Source organism: Oryctolagus cuniculus, chromosome 8, assembly GCF_051225735.1.
Source record: "Oryctolagus cuniculus isolate XC-2025 breed Fujian yellow rabbit chromosome 8, ASM5122573v1, whole genome shotgun sequence".
NCBI classification, from domain to species: Eukaryota; Metazoa; Chordata; class Mammalia; order Lagomorpha; family Leporidae; genus Oryctolagus; species Oryctolagus cuniculus.
This window is the reverse complement of record NC_142874.1, coordinates 146,677,443-146,693,224: the sequence shown is the minus strand read 5'-3', so window position 1 is coordinate 146,693,224 and position 15,782 is coordinate 146,677,443. Positions and strand designations below refer to the sequence as shown.

Here is a 15,782-nt window from a genome sequence, read left to right as displayed (position 1 = left end):
AGGACATCGGCCCTCAGCAGGGGGTCGGAGGATGAGCAGGAGGCAGAGAGGAGCCGGGGTGGGTGCGGGGGCTGATCCGCAGCCAGCGCCACGGGCCGTGCTGTGCACAGAGCACAGATGCAGACAGAAAGCAGTGCTGGTCTCGTGGCGTCTGCTGTTTCTGGAAGAACACTTACTAAGTGCACACAATATGCAACGGATCCTGGCCATGCCTGTGAGTTTAGATGCTTCATCCCCCGGTCTCGCTGGCTTACAGTGAGGAAGCTCCCTCCTGGTGCCTGGACTCAGGCCTGGGCTCCCGGAGCAGCCGTGAGTGTGAAGGATGCGTTGGTGCTTCAAGTTTACACTCCAATCTCGCCCACCAGACGGAGGCACAGCCACACCTCGGCGGAGCCTGACAGGGAGAAGGCGCCGCCAGGAGGAGGTGCTGGGGACACCCAGCTCCCGGCACAGATGTCCTAGAGACAGCTGCCTTCAGGATATTACCGCGTCCGGCTCTGCCCACCCTCCTCGGCCCTTCTCTGTCTGTTACCCAGCCTCCCCGCCGAGGTCACCTTTGACACCAAGGTTGCCCCATGCTAGAGTGGAACAGGAGCCGGGCAGGGTCTGCACTCAAGGGTTGCCGTGCTGGCCTCTGACGATGCACACAGGGACCTAACCCTCCCTGGAGCAGAGCGGGGTGGTCACAGCGGCCACGTGCACTGAGGCTGCTGTGTGCCGGCAGCCCCTGGAGGCTCTCCAGGAGCACAGGTCCAGGGCTGCTGTTGTGGCGTAGCAGGTTACGCTACCGCTGGCCAACGTCAGCATCCCACGTGAGCATGGAGTCAAGTTCCAGCCACTCCATTTCCAACCCAGCTACCTGCTAACATGCCTGAGAAAGCAGCAGAAGATGGCCTACGTTCTTGGGCCCCTGCACCCACGTGGGAGACCCCAAAGAAGCTCCTGGCTCTGGCCTGACCCAGTCCTGGCCATTGTGACCATTTGGAAAAATGAACCAGCAGATGGAAGATCCCTCTCTGTCTCTCCTTCTTTCTCTGTAACCCTGCCTTTCAAATAAATAATACTTAAACAACAAGGAGGAGAGGCAGGGTGGGAGTCGAGGGGGAAGAAGAGCTGTGTGGGTGGAGCCTGTGCAGATCCTGAGCTGCATCTTCAGAGCCTGGAGAGCAGGGACAGGCGTGCATCTGGAGAGAACACACGCTTGTTCCAGGGAGAAACCAGAGAAGCTGGGGAGCAAATCTGTTACGGCCTGGCAGAGTCCGACAGCTTTCTCAGAACGAGGTCTGTGAGGGTTTGTGGGTCCCGGTGGTGACAGAGCGGGGCTTCAGGGCCACTGCACCACGCACTGAGCGGGAGAGGGCACTGGCAGGGGAGCCTGCCTGGGAGGGAAAGCGGAGCTGAGCTGAGGACGCTCAAATGCCCATGAGGCCGGGCTCACTCCCCGGGCTGGGGCTCGGAGACGCCTTGTATGGAGATGCAGACACCGGAGCTGCCAGACACAAACGGCGGTCATGGTCACCAAGTCTAAGAGTGCAGATGACACTCGGGGAAAACGTGTGACAGAGCACGGGAGGACTCCCATGGGGCCCTGCACCCCAGGCTGGCAGCCGGGAGGGGACAAGGAAGCAGGGACAGTAAGGACGGAGCCACTGTGACAGAAGGAAAACCAAAGGACTGTGTTGTTCCTGCAGCCACAGGACCCGGCTGGCAGACAGAGTGGTAGGAGCCAAGCCAAGTGCTGTGAGGAAACACGAGAAAGGAAGACAGCCCGTGGGAGCAGGTGACGTGCACACCAAGTGAAGTGGAGGACAGTGGCAGCAAACCCCGTGCAAGGACGGGTCAGAGAGCCAAGGAGGAGGGGGACTGGCAACGCTGGTGCAGATATCCGTCCGGCCACATCTGAGAAAGCAGAAGCTACAGGAGGATCAGCAGCCACCAGGTACCCAACGCTACATCTGACGCGGCACTGAGAGAGACAGAGAAGATGGGGATGCTCCAGACAGGTCTTGGAAAGCCCCCGGACGGGTGTTGGCTGACATCATGGGAGGAAAGAGCAGGGGCCCTGGCATGATGTCTTTGTGAGGGTGGGAAGAGGGGTCCCCGGGGCACAGGTGGGCTGCCCAGAGGGAGGATCAGAAAACAGGCACAGAGCAGCGACCCCCATGCTGTGGGAGGCTGCATCTGCCCGGGTGTCCTGTGCATGCACACGTGTGCAGGTGCGGAACCTCCGGGTGGGCGGGGACCCTGTTTGTTGAGCGGGGAGGGGGAAGACTGAAGATCAGAGGTGAGGAGAGGCGAGGGCGGGCACAGTGCGTGAGGTCCTGGCCCCGTCCACGGACTCGGCTCACTGCTAAGTGAGCAGAGCAGAGGTGAGGAGAGGTGAGGGTGGGCACAGTGCGTGAGGTCCTGGCCCCGTCCTCCGACGCAGATCACTGCCAAGGCTTCCCTGACCAGTGCAGAGGTGAGGAGAGGCGAGGGCGGGCACAGTGCGTGAGGTCCTGGCCCCGTCCATGGACGCAGCTCACTGCTCAGGGCTTCCCTGACCCTCTTTCTCCTCACCTGGATCCTACATTAAGCGACCCCAGTTCTGGAAATCTATGCCTACATTCAATATTTTAGGTGAGAATTTCAGATACAATGGCCAAGATTTCAAGAGAAAACACCAGCCTCTCACTCACAAAGTGCTAAGTTCTGCTTCTGAGGTTAGGCTGAGAGATCAAGGAAGGCAAGTGATTTAGACGTGCTTGGAAAAAAAAAGTCGCCTTAGGTTTGGCATTTTCAACTTTGTTTGATTTAACAATATTCAACAAAAGGCCAGCTAAATTACTTTGTGAGAAATGAAAGTGTTGAACTTTTTCACATGTCAAAAATACTTTGATAATGGTTGATTAAAGCTTTTCTTAGAGGTTTCCTATTTGGATGGATGGACAAAGGTTAAAGTCCAGACTTTCTGAGTTTTTCCTTTGTTCTGGCAGAATTTGAACAAGCCGTGAGCAGCGCATGCAGCCTCTCTCCTGTGCTGCGACCACAAATCATGCCCAGGGACACTGTCTCTCCCCTCCAGCAGTCTCCCGTCCTGGCTGGACAAGAACCAAGACGCAAAAGGACCCAGGAGAAGGCTGCGTGGCTGGCAGGTTGCGATGACGGTCACCAGAGCACGTCGGGTGGGCAGGGAGTGTGCGTAAGGTGCCACAGGGACACACCTGGCCACGCACTTCCAGTCGGTGCCCTCAGCCCTGGCTCCACTCCTGGTCAAAAGCCAGCACAGTGTGAAAACCCACTGCACAGGGGGGCATCTGGAACGGAGGTTAAGACCCCGCATCCCTATAGGAACCAGGCTTGCGTACCGGCTCCACTCCTGACGTCAGTTTTCCGCATAAGCACACCTGCGGGGGCAGCAGGGGTGGCTCGAGCCCTCAGGTCCCTGCCACCCATCTGAGAGACTAGGGCTGAGCTCCTGGCTCCTGGCTTCCACCTGCACCAGCCTGGCTCTTGCAAGCATTTGGGGAAGAGATCAACAGAGGGGCGCTCTCTGCCTCCCAGTCTTTCTGTCTCTCTGTGTATTCCAAATATATTTAAAATATATAAATAAAAATGCATTGCAAGGCCTCTTCAACCGTGCATATTTTAACCAATCAGGGAGACTTCCACCTTACGTTACGATTGCATTACTTCCACGTTACAATTGCAACGTAAGCTGCACATTTTGATCTGCTGTCCTCTTCTCACCTTGGTACGTGAGCTTAAACCCTTGCCGGTTTTGGGAGTGGTCGCTGTAGAAGTGGATGAGGGTCTCATGCGTGGTGCTCAGCAGGGCGCCGGGCAGGTCTGTGCCGCTGAACTGCCCGATCATTGGGCTGGTGTGGTAAGGTCCATTCTGAATTTCAAGGTAGTCATGATTTGCTTCCGTAGAGAAGTTCAGAAATTGAATATGTGCGCCTATTAATATAAAAAGGCATAATTAGTTAAGTTTGTTTCAAAATGTATAAAATCAGTGCTCAGCCAAGGTGAGAATTTGATCTGTGAGACAGGGTAGCCTCAAGCAGGAGGGCGAGTATTTTGGGTTACAATGGATTTTGGCTCCATTTCTCCTCCCTGGACCTGCAAACGCCATCCATGTAATCCGAGTGCAAACCTGAACCTGTCTGTGAGATGCCGAGTGTGAGCATGGAGATGCAGGGTGCGGGGGTAATTTCCAGCTGGAGATCAGGACGCACACAGTGTGAGGACCGCGCTGCCTGCCTGTTGTTACAGTTACCACAGCTGTAATACCAGGTTGTGATTCCGATCCCACACTACATCATCCACACACTAACCACGGCTCCATCAGGGAAGAAGCCAGCGTCGGCCCCAACACACGCAATAAACTTGGAGAGTGGCTTTCATGCTACCTGAGGGTCTCTCTACTGCACAAGGCATTTATCCCTCAACAACCGATCATTTTCCATTGCATTACTACTGATGTCCACAAGAAATCCAACTGGACGCACTAACTGTAACTCTCACAACCTAGTGCAGCTGGTCCAGCTCAGCTAGGAGAACACTGAAAAATGGCCATTCTTTCTGGTGTCGTGTTGATCTGTGTGCTGAATGTGCTGTGGCTGATAATTTAGCACAAGTCAAAGCCAAAACAACTTAGAGTTATTTGTTATGGTAGTATGGAAACTGTCTTTGACTACTGTATCTACAATGCTTTAATTAGTTTAAATGGTTATGTAAAACTCCAGACATTGGTCTTTGCAGAAATTCATGCAATTAAGTTGGGTAGGAAAATCTAAAGTGAGCGTGCCAATGGCTGCCACAGAGCATTCTCCCAAGGTGTGAGAACACTTTCCTTTGGGTTGCTTTCCCCTGTTTGTGACAGGGAGGCATGTTTTAATTTGTCGTCAGCTATGTTTCCCAGATTAGGAAAATGAAAGACAGTGCTTACATGGGCTACTCTACCTAAGGGTAAACGCGGAAGAAAGTCATGCATACTATCTTCTCTGGAATCAAAGGGACGTGAGATGATCAAAAGTCAGAAATCAGTGAAAGAAAGAGAAAGAGAGAGCGAGAAGAGAAGGAGGGAGGAAGGGAGGGAGGGAGGGAGGAGCTCGAGTAAACACCCAGAGGGCAGTGAGATCCAAAGCACTGAGTGACACTTAGAGTCACACAAGGAAGACAAATCCACCGATTACGGGAAGAACCGTGTGAGGAGGAGCTAACGGATGGAGAAGGCCCCTGTCCCTGTCCGACGGACACAGGTAAAGGCCCAGGATCAGGCTTGGGATCCAGCTGGCCAACCAACCTCCCCCAACAAGCACCAGCAGGTGCTCATTAATATTTTCATAATTTCACAGGTGAGCACACTGGGGCTTGGAAAATCGGGCTCCGTGTCCACAGTTAACATGGCGAAGGGCAGAGCTGATGCCCAGCTCCCACGAGCTCCCCTCTCTCAGATTCCATCTGGATGTCAGACTAGAGCTAACACTAATGACGGTGCGCCTTCCACTGCTTCTTGGGGAAAACCTGGTTTGTGTTAACTTTGCTCAGCTTAGGATGGGAGAGGATGTCGAAGGTAAAACTTCAGGAGGAGGCTGAGGAGGCTAAAAGCAAAGCAAAAAAAAATCTTTAATCCACAAGATTTGGGATGCTTTTTAGGAAGGTGACCAGAGTCACATCCCACGGGGAACTTGTCAGTCAGGCCAGGGAGTCCCAGTGCTGTCTGGGTTTTCGTTGGTTGCTGAGTGGCCCCTCCATCCCACCCAGAAAGGCCCACAAGTTAAGCTCGGCCTCAGAGCCCACCAAGAAGGGTCTCAGAGGGGGTGCGAGGTGTTCAGGGTTGGACTTTGGGGAGGGGATTAGGGTGCAGCATGTAAGTCAACCCTGGTGGCTTTATAAGGGGCCACACAGGAACACACGGAGACATGCAAACTGCCTGTCTCCCAGGTGACGCTTGTGCCTCCCGGGACTCTGCCAACACAGAGCAAACCCACCACGCATCTCCAGAATCAGGAACCAAATAAGCCTCTTTATAAAGTCAGCTGCCTTGGATATTCCCTCACCGATGAAAAGCAAGCTAATACACCGCTCTGTAGCTCTCTTCGCCAGCGTGGCGTCATGTGATCTACGAGCGCCTGTAAAATGTGGACTGGGAGAAAGCCACACACGGGTTTCCAAGTTGTTTCCCCTGAAACAGCACCTTTTAAGAACACTTTTCATGAACCTGTATGTGATCAAGGTAAGCAACCAAGATAAGTAACTCACCAACTTAGACACTTTTATAAATACATGAAAATGCCCAATACAAGAACTGCTCTTTGTTGAAAAGTCAGCAACGAACTGATCTTTTTTCTTTCTTTCTGAAATCCAGGAAATATTTTGGGTCACAAGAAATTCAGTAGTTGAAAAAAGTGGAGGAAAGGAAGAGAGGGAAAGAGCAGGTAGGAGGTCTGGGGGGTGGGCTAGTGGCTCCTGGGCCCTCAGCTCTGAAGCGCCTTCTGTACACCGAACTGCTTGGCAGCTGACCACTCACCCCACCACCCGACCGGCTCTCACCCCTGCTGAACTGAAAACACAGTTACCTGCTGTAGCCCGGCTGACAAGTCAACTTAAAAAGAAAGTTTTCCTATTAATTCTTAAATTATATTATATGTGTGTGCATGTATATCCATGTGTATGCATATGTGTGATTGTGACCATTTTCAAGGACACTAAACCCACCAGGCGCCCAGTTCCACTTGTCACTACCCGTGGAGGAAAGAAACTCACACAAGAGCAGCTCAGATGACCTGTGGAGACCCTGACATTTCTATTTACGTCCAAAATTACAACAAAATGGAAAGCAAACTGCTCTTTCAGACATGCACGTGCAGACATTAGGTGTATTTCTCCAGACACATAAGAGCTGCATGGAAAGACATGGCCACAAAATAGAGGAAAGACAGCAAGTGGACCAAGGGGTAAGAATGTGGCAGACAGACTAGGACCCAGGAGTGCTGCAAACAGTGACAGTGGCTCTCTGATGATGTGGAATTAAACCTCAAATGGGGATGGAACTGTGACAATTATAATATTGTGAACAAAATTACCATTTTAAGCAGGATAAAATGTACAGCCACATATCAAGCCACCTGCAACATATCAGGAAATAGACAGGGCCCACCTCTAATCTGGTTTAAGGTAGAATTATTCGGCACTCTCATTTTCAGCAAATCGTGTCCAGTCTGACATCACAAAGCCCAAATGAAGGGATTAAAACAAGCATAACCCAGTCATCTATTCGTTTATCTCAAATAATAGTTTAAAAATACATCATTACCACCAGAAGCTAATCGGAATGCCTATCTTCGGTGGAATTTGCACAGCACATTCCCAGGCGGCTGCAGGTGCGTTTTGAAAATGAAGCGTGGTTGAGCCCCTGCGAAAAGGATTTGCCTTCGGGCTTGAGTAAAGTTTTAAAGAGGAAAGCAACATGACTTCACAGTCAAACCCTCCTTCCCGGGCGGCAGAACTGGTGGGTATTTGTGGGGAGCAATCCGGACTAGACTGAGTTACTGGAATTAAGACTTATTCTATGCATCTGCTCTCCCACAATATGGCGCTGGGAGGGAAGAAAACAGCTTCTACACAGCTGCCTCCAGTTCAGCCAATAAACTGTAGGACTCGCTCCTGATTGGAGGAGAGCAGCGTACTCGGCGTGTGGGCAGCCGAGTTGGGATTGGCGGAGGAGGACTATAAAGGAGGAGAGAGACGGCATGCACCAGGAACATCTAAGGGGAACATCTAAGGGGAACACCTGTGCAGCCCCCGAAAGAGCCGGCCGGCGGGGTGCCGCTCCCCTGCGGAAGTGGGGAATGTGGCCAGGGGGAACTGCCCTTCCACGGAGGTGGAAGGGATAGTAGCCAACCCGGGAAGAACCAGCAGCAAACCCGGGGAGGGCCGAGCAGACGAAAGAACAGCGCAGGGTCCTGTGTCGTTCCTCCACGAAGAGGGGGAGCGACAGGTATTAACCGCTCTACTCTCCATCTCCTGTGTGCCGTGAGGTATGGCAAATGCTCGTCATCACGGGGCTTAGCAAACGTGTGAAAGAACCTTCTGCGTCATAGCTAAGTTACGAGGGGGTCCCAAAGCATGATGGCTCTGGACAGCACTGAGGGCAAGCTTAGCACAGCAGTTTTAACTCCGGAGGGTCAAGTTAAAGCAACCAAATAATAATAATAGTAAAACCTGTTTGCAATCTGTTAAGTGTGCTATCATACATTCTCAAGGAAGTGGACAAATTTACAGAGCTCTGCTAAAGCAACACAAGACAGCAAGCCAGGTCTGGGAAAAGGAAGAAAAGGACATGAAAACGTGGGAGATGCCGGCGCCGCGGCTCACTAGGCTAATCCTCCACCTAGCGGCGCCGGCACACCGGGTTCTAGTCCCGGTTGGGGCGCCGGATTCTGTCCCAGTTACCCCTCTTCCAGGCCAGCTCTCTGCTGTGGCCAGGGAGTGCAGTGGAGGATGGCCCAAGAACTTGGGCCCTGCACCCCATGGGAGACCAGGAGAAGCACCTGGCTCCTGCCATCAGAACAGCACAGTGCGCCAGCCACAGCGCGCCGGCCGCAGCGGCCATTGGAGGGTGAACCAACGGCAAAGGAAGACCTTTCTCTCTGTCTCTCTCTCTTACTGTCCACTCTGCCTGTCAAAAAAAAAGGAGAATTTGATTTAGCTACTGCAAACTGTTAACTCTTACAGAATGCCTTCTTAGGCCAGGGATCTGCATTACTTCCAAACTGCCCTGTGAGATTGATATTTTACTGTATTCATTTTTCAAATTTATTTATTTTAATTGAAAGGCAGAGTTACAGAGAGGCAGAGGCAGAGACAGATAGAGAGAAAGAGTCTTCCCTCCCCTGGCTCACTCCCCATATGGCCAGAGCTGGGCTGATCTGAAGCCAGAAGCCATGAGCTTCTTCCAGGCCTCCCGTGTGGGTGAAGGGGCCCAAGAACTTGGGCCACCTACACCATTTTCCAAGGCCATTAGCAGAGAGCTGGATCAGAAGTAGAGCAGCTGGGACACGAACCACTTGGGATACCAGCGTCCATATGGGATGTCAGCACTGCAGGTGGTGGCTTCACCCGCTACGCCACAGGGCTGGCCCCTAGTGTGTTCATTTTTAAGATGCAGTTTGGTGACTTGTGCAAGCTCACATGGCCAGTAAGCTGTGGAGCTACGATTCTACTCCGACCCAGACTGTGAGCAGGTGCAGCACCGACTGCCCCTCTCCAGGTCCTGGGGCAGAGTCCTGGCCAGGTGAAGAGACAGCGTCACTGCCCACCCAGGAGCAGGCAGAGAACAGTGCTCACAAGAACAAACGCTGCAGCAGCGGAACAGGAGGTCGTTACAGAGTGGCCAGGTGACTGGGCACCTCCGCCTGTGTCCTCAAGCGTTGTGGCCAGGGGAGGGAGGCAGCTGTGTAACTCCCAGGTGGGACCATCTGTCAGGCAGCCCCGGGCATCTGGTTGTACATAAGGACTCAGAACACCCGATCGCACCCTCCAGGAGAGAGAACAGCAACGCTATTCTTCCTCAAGGAAGGCGACACCATCTCACTGTCTGAGTTTGCTCCGGCTGCTGGGCACTGAAGTCATTCCTGCCATCCCACAAAGCCTGAGCAAGCCGGCTACAAAGCTGATGGGGGGGAACAGCCAGGTTCCCTCAGGTACCCCGAGCCTGTGCGGAAGACAACGGCAGCTGAAAAGGCCTGGGAGAACAGCAGGGTTTGCTTTGTGACTCGCTTGGCGGTGTGAGCATCACATGTGCTCTTTCATGGTCAGTAATCTTCTACCTCAACTTCCGTTTTGCCCACATCTCAGGATCTCGACAGCTTTTGGAGAAGCTTTTTTATTATCCTAACTAAGTTCTCTGAAAGAGCTGACAGAAATCCTGTGCCTCTCTTCTGCTGAAGAGTGGGAGCACCTTTCTGGGCGTGGGAGACGCGTTCCGTCTGCAGCTAGTCTGTGAGAGGGCAGGACTCGGGGCCTGCCTTAGCCAGGGGCACCTGGACCCAGGCATCCACACCGACCCACCCGCCCTGGCCCGAGCCATCCTCTTCCCTGCTGCAGTGTTCCGAGTGGAAGCAGAGAGAATCCATTTCCTCTTGGGGTCTTAAGTAAGCACATTTCCCCACGTCTGTTGCCTTACAAAAATATTCTGTGATACCGAAAAAATATTCTCACTGGGGCAGGCATTGCGGCATGGTGGGGAAAGCCACTACCCGTGAGCTGGCTCCCCATATGGCAAATCCGTGTCCCAGCTGCCCCACTGCTGATGCAGCTCCCTGCTAATGGGCCTAGGGAAGCACCGGAAGATGGCCAAGTGCCTGGCCTCCTGCCACCCATGTGGGAGACCCTGATGGAGTTCTGGGCTCCTGGCTTTGGCCTGGCCCAGTCCCAGCCATTGTGGCCATTTGGGGAGTGAACCAGCAGATGGAAGAATCTCTCTCTTTTTCTCTCCCCTCCCCTCCTCTTTCTCTATAACTCTGCCTTTCAGATAAACAAATAAATATTTTTATAAAACAATTATTTAACATATCTCACACCTCAGAGAGAGGTTAGGTGGTAAACCATCCTACACACATACTCACTCACATACATACAGTCACACACATGTATCCTGTCGCCATACACACACAGTAACATGCTTACAGACATACACATACACATGTACCCATATACACACACAGCAATATACTTACAAACATGAAGTCACATACATGTACCCAGTCGCCCTACACACATTCATACACACAGTAACACACTTACAGTCACAAACATATCCATATACTCTCACACACACAGTAATACACTTATATACACACAGTCACATACAGGTACCCAGTCACCCTACACACATTCATACACGCACAGTAACATGCTTACAGTCACACACACATGAACCCATATACACTAAAACACTCAATAATACACTTAAATACATACAGTCACTTACATGTACCCAGTCACCCTACACACATTCACACAAACATGCTTACATACACACACACCCACTCTACATATACTCACATATAGTAACACATGTACATATACAAAGTCACACATGTATCCAGTCACCCTACACACACTCACAAACATACTTACATACAGCCACACACATCTACCCAATCACTTCACCACACACAGTCACATACTTACATATGCAGTAACACACAACTATCTAGTCACTCTACATGCACACACACAGTAACACACTTACATATACAAAGTTACACACATTTAACCACTTTACATGTAGTTACACATAGTAGCACACTTACATACACAGTCACACTCATGTACTCACTCTACATATACACATACAGTAACACACTTACATGCAGTCTCACACATGTACCCACTCTACATAATGTTTATACAGTAACACACTTACATGAATCACACACATGTACCTACTCTACATAATATTTATACAGTAACACTTACATGAATCACACACATGTACCTACTCTACATGTGTTTATACAGTAACATCCTCACATACACAGTCACACACATGTACCCATTCTACATATTACATAGTGACACACTTATATAGTCACACACATGTACCCACTCTACATATACACATACAGTAACACACTTACATGAATCACACACATGTACCTACTCTACATAATGTTTATACAGTAACATCCTCACACACACAGTCACACACATGTACCCACTCTACATGTACTTACACAGTAACATCCTTACATCCATAGTCATACACATGTACCCTCTACATGTACTTACACACTCAGTAATGCATTTATATGCAGTCACACACATGTACCCTCTATGTGTACTTACACACACAGTAACACATTTAGATGCACAGTCACACACATGTACTCTCTACATGTACTTACACACACAGTGACATCCTTACACACAGTCCCCTACCTTACCCTACACGTGCTCATTCCCACACACAACACTCACACACACAAGAGGAAATCCAGGGGATGCAGCAGGCCTGCGGTGCACCAGGGGCACACTCAGCAGCAGGCACTGCTGAAACGCACCTGGCTGTTACCTGTGCAGACTCTGACCCCGCGTGTGCCTCCCCTCACCTCTGGGAGGAAGCACATTGCACCGTGCGTTCCACCATGGCAGGGCGGCTCCCAGGAGACACTGACTGTGAATCGGCAGGAGCACCTGCCCGTGCCCTGAGTCCCACAGAAACCGGGGCCCTTTCCTGGGAAGTCACAACAGGCAACGTCCCAGGACCCCTGTCAGGTTTGGGTTCCCTGGGCACAGTTTCCAGAGGCAGACACTGTGAAACTTAAAAAAAAATCTATGATCTGCATCCAGGGCAGTGACTTGCACCAATGCCCACGTTCACACACAAGTCCCGGTGCTTATTCAGATCTGAACACTCAGTCCCTCTGTCCTGGGCCCTCCCTGGGCACCTAACCTGGCACACCTGCAGCGTGTGCTCCAGCGCAATCCACCAAGCACATGAACTAAAACACAAAACCAGGAGGAAGATGGGGACGTGGGGCGAAGAATCAGAATGTCACTGCAAAAGGCCAGGATGAGGTTTCAGAGGACTGAGCAATTAAAATCATGAATTATTTAAGGCAAAGCAAAGGAAAGTTAATAACTAAATGTAAAAAAATCATAAAACCATAGTCAATAATATATAATACAGTCCAAATATATGTCTTACGTCCAATTAAAAATATGTCACAACATGAAAAGGAGACTTCAAAACTTTTACCAAAAGAAACAATAACCATTACTGAGTTTCAGAGATAGATGAGAAAAGGCGGCATTAGCAATAAAGCAATTGATAATTGAATTAGGAATGCCACATTTCGCACTTTATGTGCTCCTCTATCTTCATTCGGCTAATTTAATTTGCCTTGAAGAGTTGCATGGCTGAATTGATTTTTCAAATAACTCTCTAGGTTCTCAAAATTATTCTGCCAAAGCCTTATTTAAATCTGTAAGCCATTTTCAATTAAAGACACCACTCTGTCAACACTTCAGCTTCACTCTGTCCAGGACAGCACCAGGCAGGTGGAGCCTGTGGGGTGAGAGGCGCCTCCACTCACCGTAGCACCTCCACTCACTGTAGTGCCCCCACTCACCATAGCCGACGGGCAGGGCGATCTTCCAAGTGCAGTCCAGGTTGTTGGGGTAAGCGCCTGGGAAGCCGGGGCTCAGGACCACTCCGCCGGTGCTGTGCAAGGTCCCTCCGCAGGTGGCTGTAAAGGGACAAGGCCGTCAGCGCTGTGGCTCTCGCGCTCTCCAGGCAGCCTCTGCACCAGCCTCCTCTAGGGCCATGCAAAGCAAGCCAGTGTCTCAGGGACTGCGTTCCTCCCCTGAGGACCGCCTGGGCTACAGCGCAGTGCACCGCGGGTACCCACGGGCCTGGCTCCCTCTCCTGCACGTGGACTCCTGAAGAGTGAAGGTCGGTTCTCCGGAAGTACCTGCTGGTACGCAGGGGCTCTCGGTTCAGGGGAGTCCACTTAGAGCTGCATTTCTTCCATTTCTTGGCCATTTCCCAAGCGGTGATATCAGGGAACCACGTACTGCCCGCTGTGCTGACCGCATGCACCAGGCCACCTCACTCCAGACAACCCAGCAGGGGCCACTGTGACGGTGCCAGTCTAACCCAGGAACCCCTGCTCTGGGGAGACTGGGTAACGTGCCTGCGGTCCCAGCCAGCCTGGTCAGCAGTGTGGTTGCGGAAGCCAGGTCTGCATCTCCCATGTTTTCAGTTTCAGGATACACCTAACAGCAGGCCAGTCTCCCCAGGAAACCACACGTTGCGCTGTCACCCACAGTCAAGTCCCTCTCCCAGGAAGAAGCCTGGCTCACTGTATTACAAATGTCAGGGATTTAAGTTGGAGCATATGAAATTCTAGGCTTGGACCCTTTGTGATGCATTACAAGGGCGATTTCTTATATTCCCAGTAACAGGGCAAATAGAACTGCTTTTATCAGGAGGCCACAGGAACCCACTTTATTCAGACTCTGCAATGTCATTATCAGGCAAAGTAGGCTTTGGAATCCAGTCTCAAAGGCCCCTGTGGGGGGCCTTTTTCATTCTCTTTCCTTTAAAAATATCCAGTTAGCCACTTGCTTTTCACATCAAGGGTAAATATAATGTGAGGCAATCTCTAAGTTTCAAATCTAGTGACTGTGGTAATTGTTGAAGACGGGGCATCCTATTCTGGATTTCAAATGTTACGCAAGATTAAAAACGAATAAAAACTTAAAGCAGGGTTTTGTGGTGAGTCAGGATTGCAGGAGCTTCCTGGGTAACAGTCTTAGGGGTCACTTGGGGCGTCACAGCCTTAGGGGTCATTGGGCATCACAGCCTTAGGTCACCTGGGGCGTCACTGCCTTAGGGTTACCTGGGGCATCATAGCCTTAGGGTCACTTGGGGCGTCACAGCCTTAGGGTTACCTGGGGCGTCACAGCCTTAGGGTTACCTGGGGCGTCACTGCCTTAGGGTTACCTGGGGCATCATAGCCTTAGGGTCACTTGGGGTGTCACAGCCTTAGGGTTACCTGGGGTGTCATAGCCTAAGGGTTACCTGGGGCATCACAGCCTTAGGGTTACTTGGGGCGTCACTGTCTCAGGGGTCATTTGGGGCGTCACTGCCTTAGGAGTCACTTGGGGCTATGATGCCGCAAAGCGCCTCCCGGGGGAACACAGCAGGGGCTGGAAGGGGGCACCGGGGGGCCCCTTGGTCCCCAGTCTGGACACACTGGGGGATCTGCAGGCTGGATCGAAGCACACTTGTGGTAAGTTCCGTTCCTTCAGGGCTTGCACAGCCAGCACAGGGGGTAGAAGTGTACATCCAACTACAGGGAGGACGTGTATAAAAACGCCAGATACTTGATGAAAACAGGAAAACAAATGCCCAATAAAGATATTTCAAAAAAAAAAAAAGGTCTTTTGTGTTCCAGCATGATTTTTATCAAAGTAAAATGAAGCAGTGAGGAGCACAGGGTGCAGGGGACGGCCCGACCAGCTAACAGGCCCTTCACACAGGTGTCATGTGATGGGGTCGACCTGGGGACAGCCCCACAACAGCGTCTGCACAGGACCGGCTAACAGAGGCCCCGCATACAGGTGTCATGTGATGGGGTCAACCTGGGGACAGCCCCACATCAGCATCTGCACAGGACTGGCTAACAGAGGCCCCGCATACAGGTGTCATGTGATGGGGTCAACCTGGGGACAGCCCCACAACAGCGTCTGCACAGGACCGGCTAACAGAGGCCCCGCACACAGGTGTCATGTGATGGGGTCAACCTGGGGACAGCCCCACATCAGCGTCTGCACAGGACTGGCTAACAGAGGCCCCGCACACAGGTGTCATGTGATGGGTTCGACCTAGGGGCCTGGAGATAGGCCCGCCTCCTGTCTGACGGACAGCCATCAGCTGCCCAGCACCTGACTTTCTGCAGGCAACTACACGGGGTCCTCTTGTTGCTGTGCAGCTAGAGCACTAGGAGTCGAGGGATGGGCACCCCAAACACGTGCACCACCGCTGGGCGTGGCTGTCTCAAGGACCACACCACCGACTTGCATATCGCACCGGCTCAACCTTCCGAGTGGCTCCACCTGTCCCTTCTCCTCCAGCACACCTGACAGACAGCCTGTGGCCCAGGACCTTCTGGTCCACAACCACCCCCAGGCTGGGCCCTCCACATGTACACTGCGTGTGCAGAGAGCAGTTCCCAAGGTCACGGTGAGTACTCGGATGAAGAGTGAAGGACCTTGACTCTGGT

At 51.9% G+C, this 15,782-nt stretch overlaps 1 protein-coding gene across 2 annotated transcripts in view; it reads right to left on the bottom strand.

Annotated features, from left to right (window-relative positions):
• CSMD1 (CUB and Sushi multiple domains 1) overlaps window positions 1–15,782 on the bottom strand; it is a 2,062,046-nt gene that overhangs the window by 161,088 nt on the left and 1,885,176 nt on the right. For both annotated transcript variants that reach the window (XM_070047233.2, XM_070047234.2), the window contains exons 40-41: window positions 13,125–13,241; window positions 3,730–3,939 (exon numbers count right to left, since the gene is read on the bottom strand). In XM_070047233.2, coding sequence (XP_069903334.2) covers window positions 3,730–3,939; window positions 13,125–13,241 — 327 coding nt within the window. The remainder of the gene's footprint in view (window positions 1–3,729; window positions 3,940–13,124; window positions 13,242–15,782) is intronic.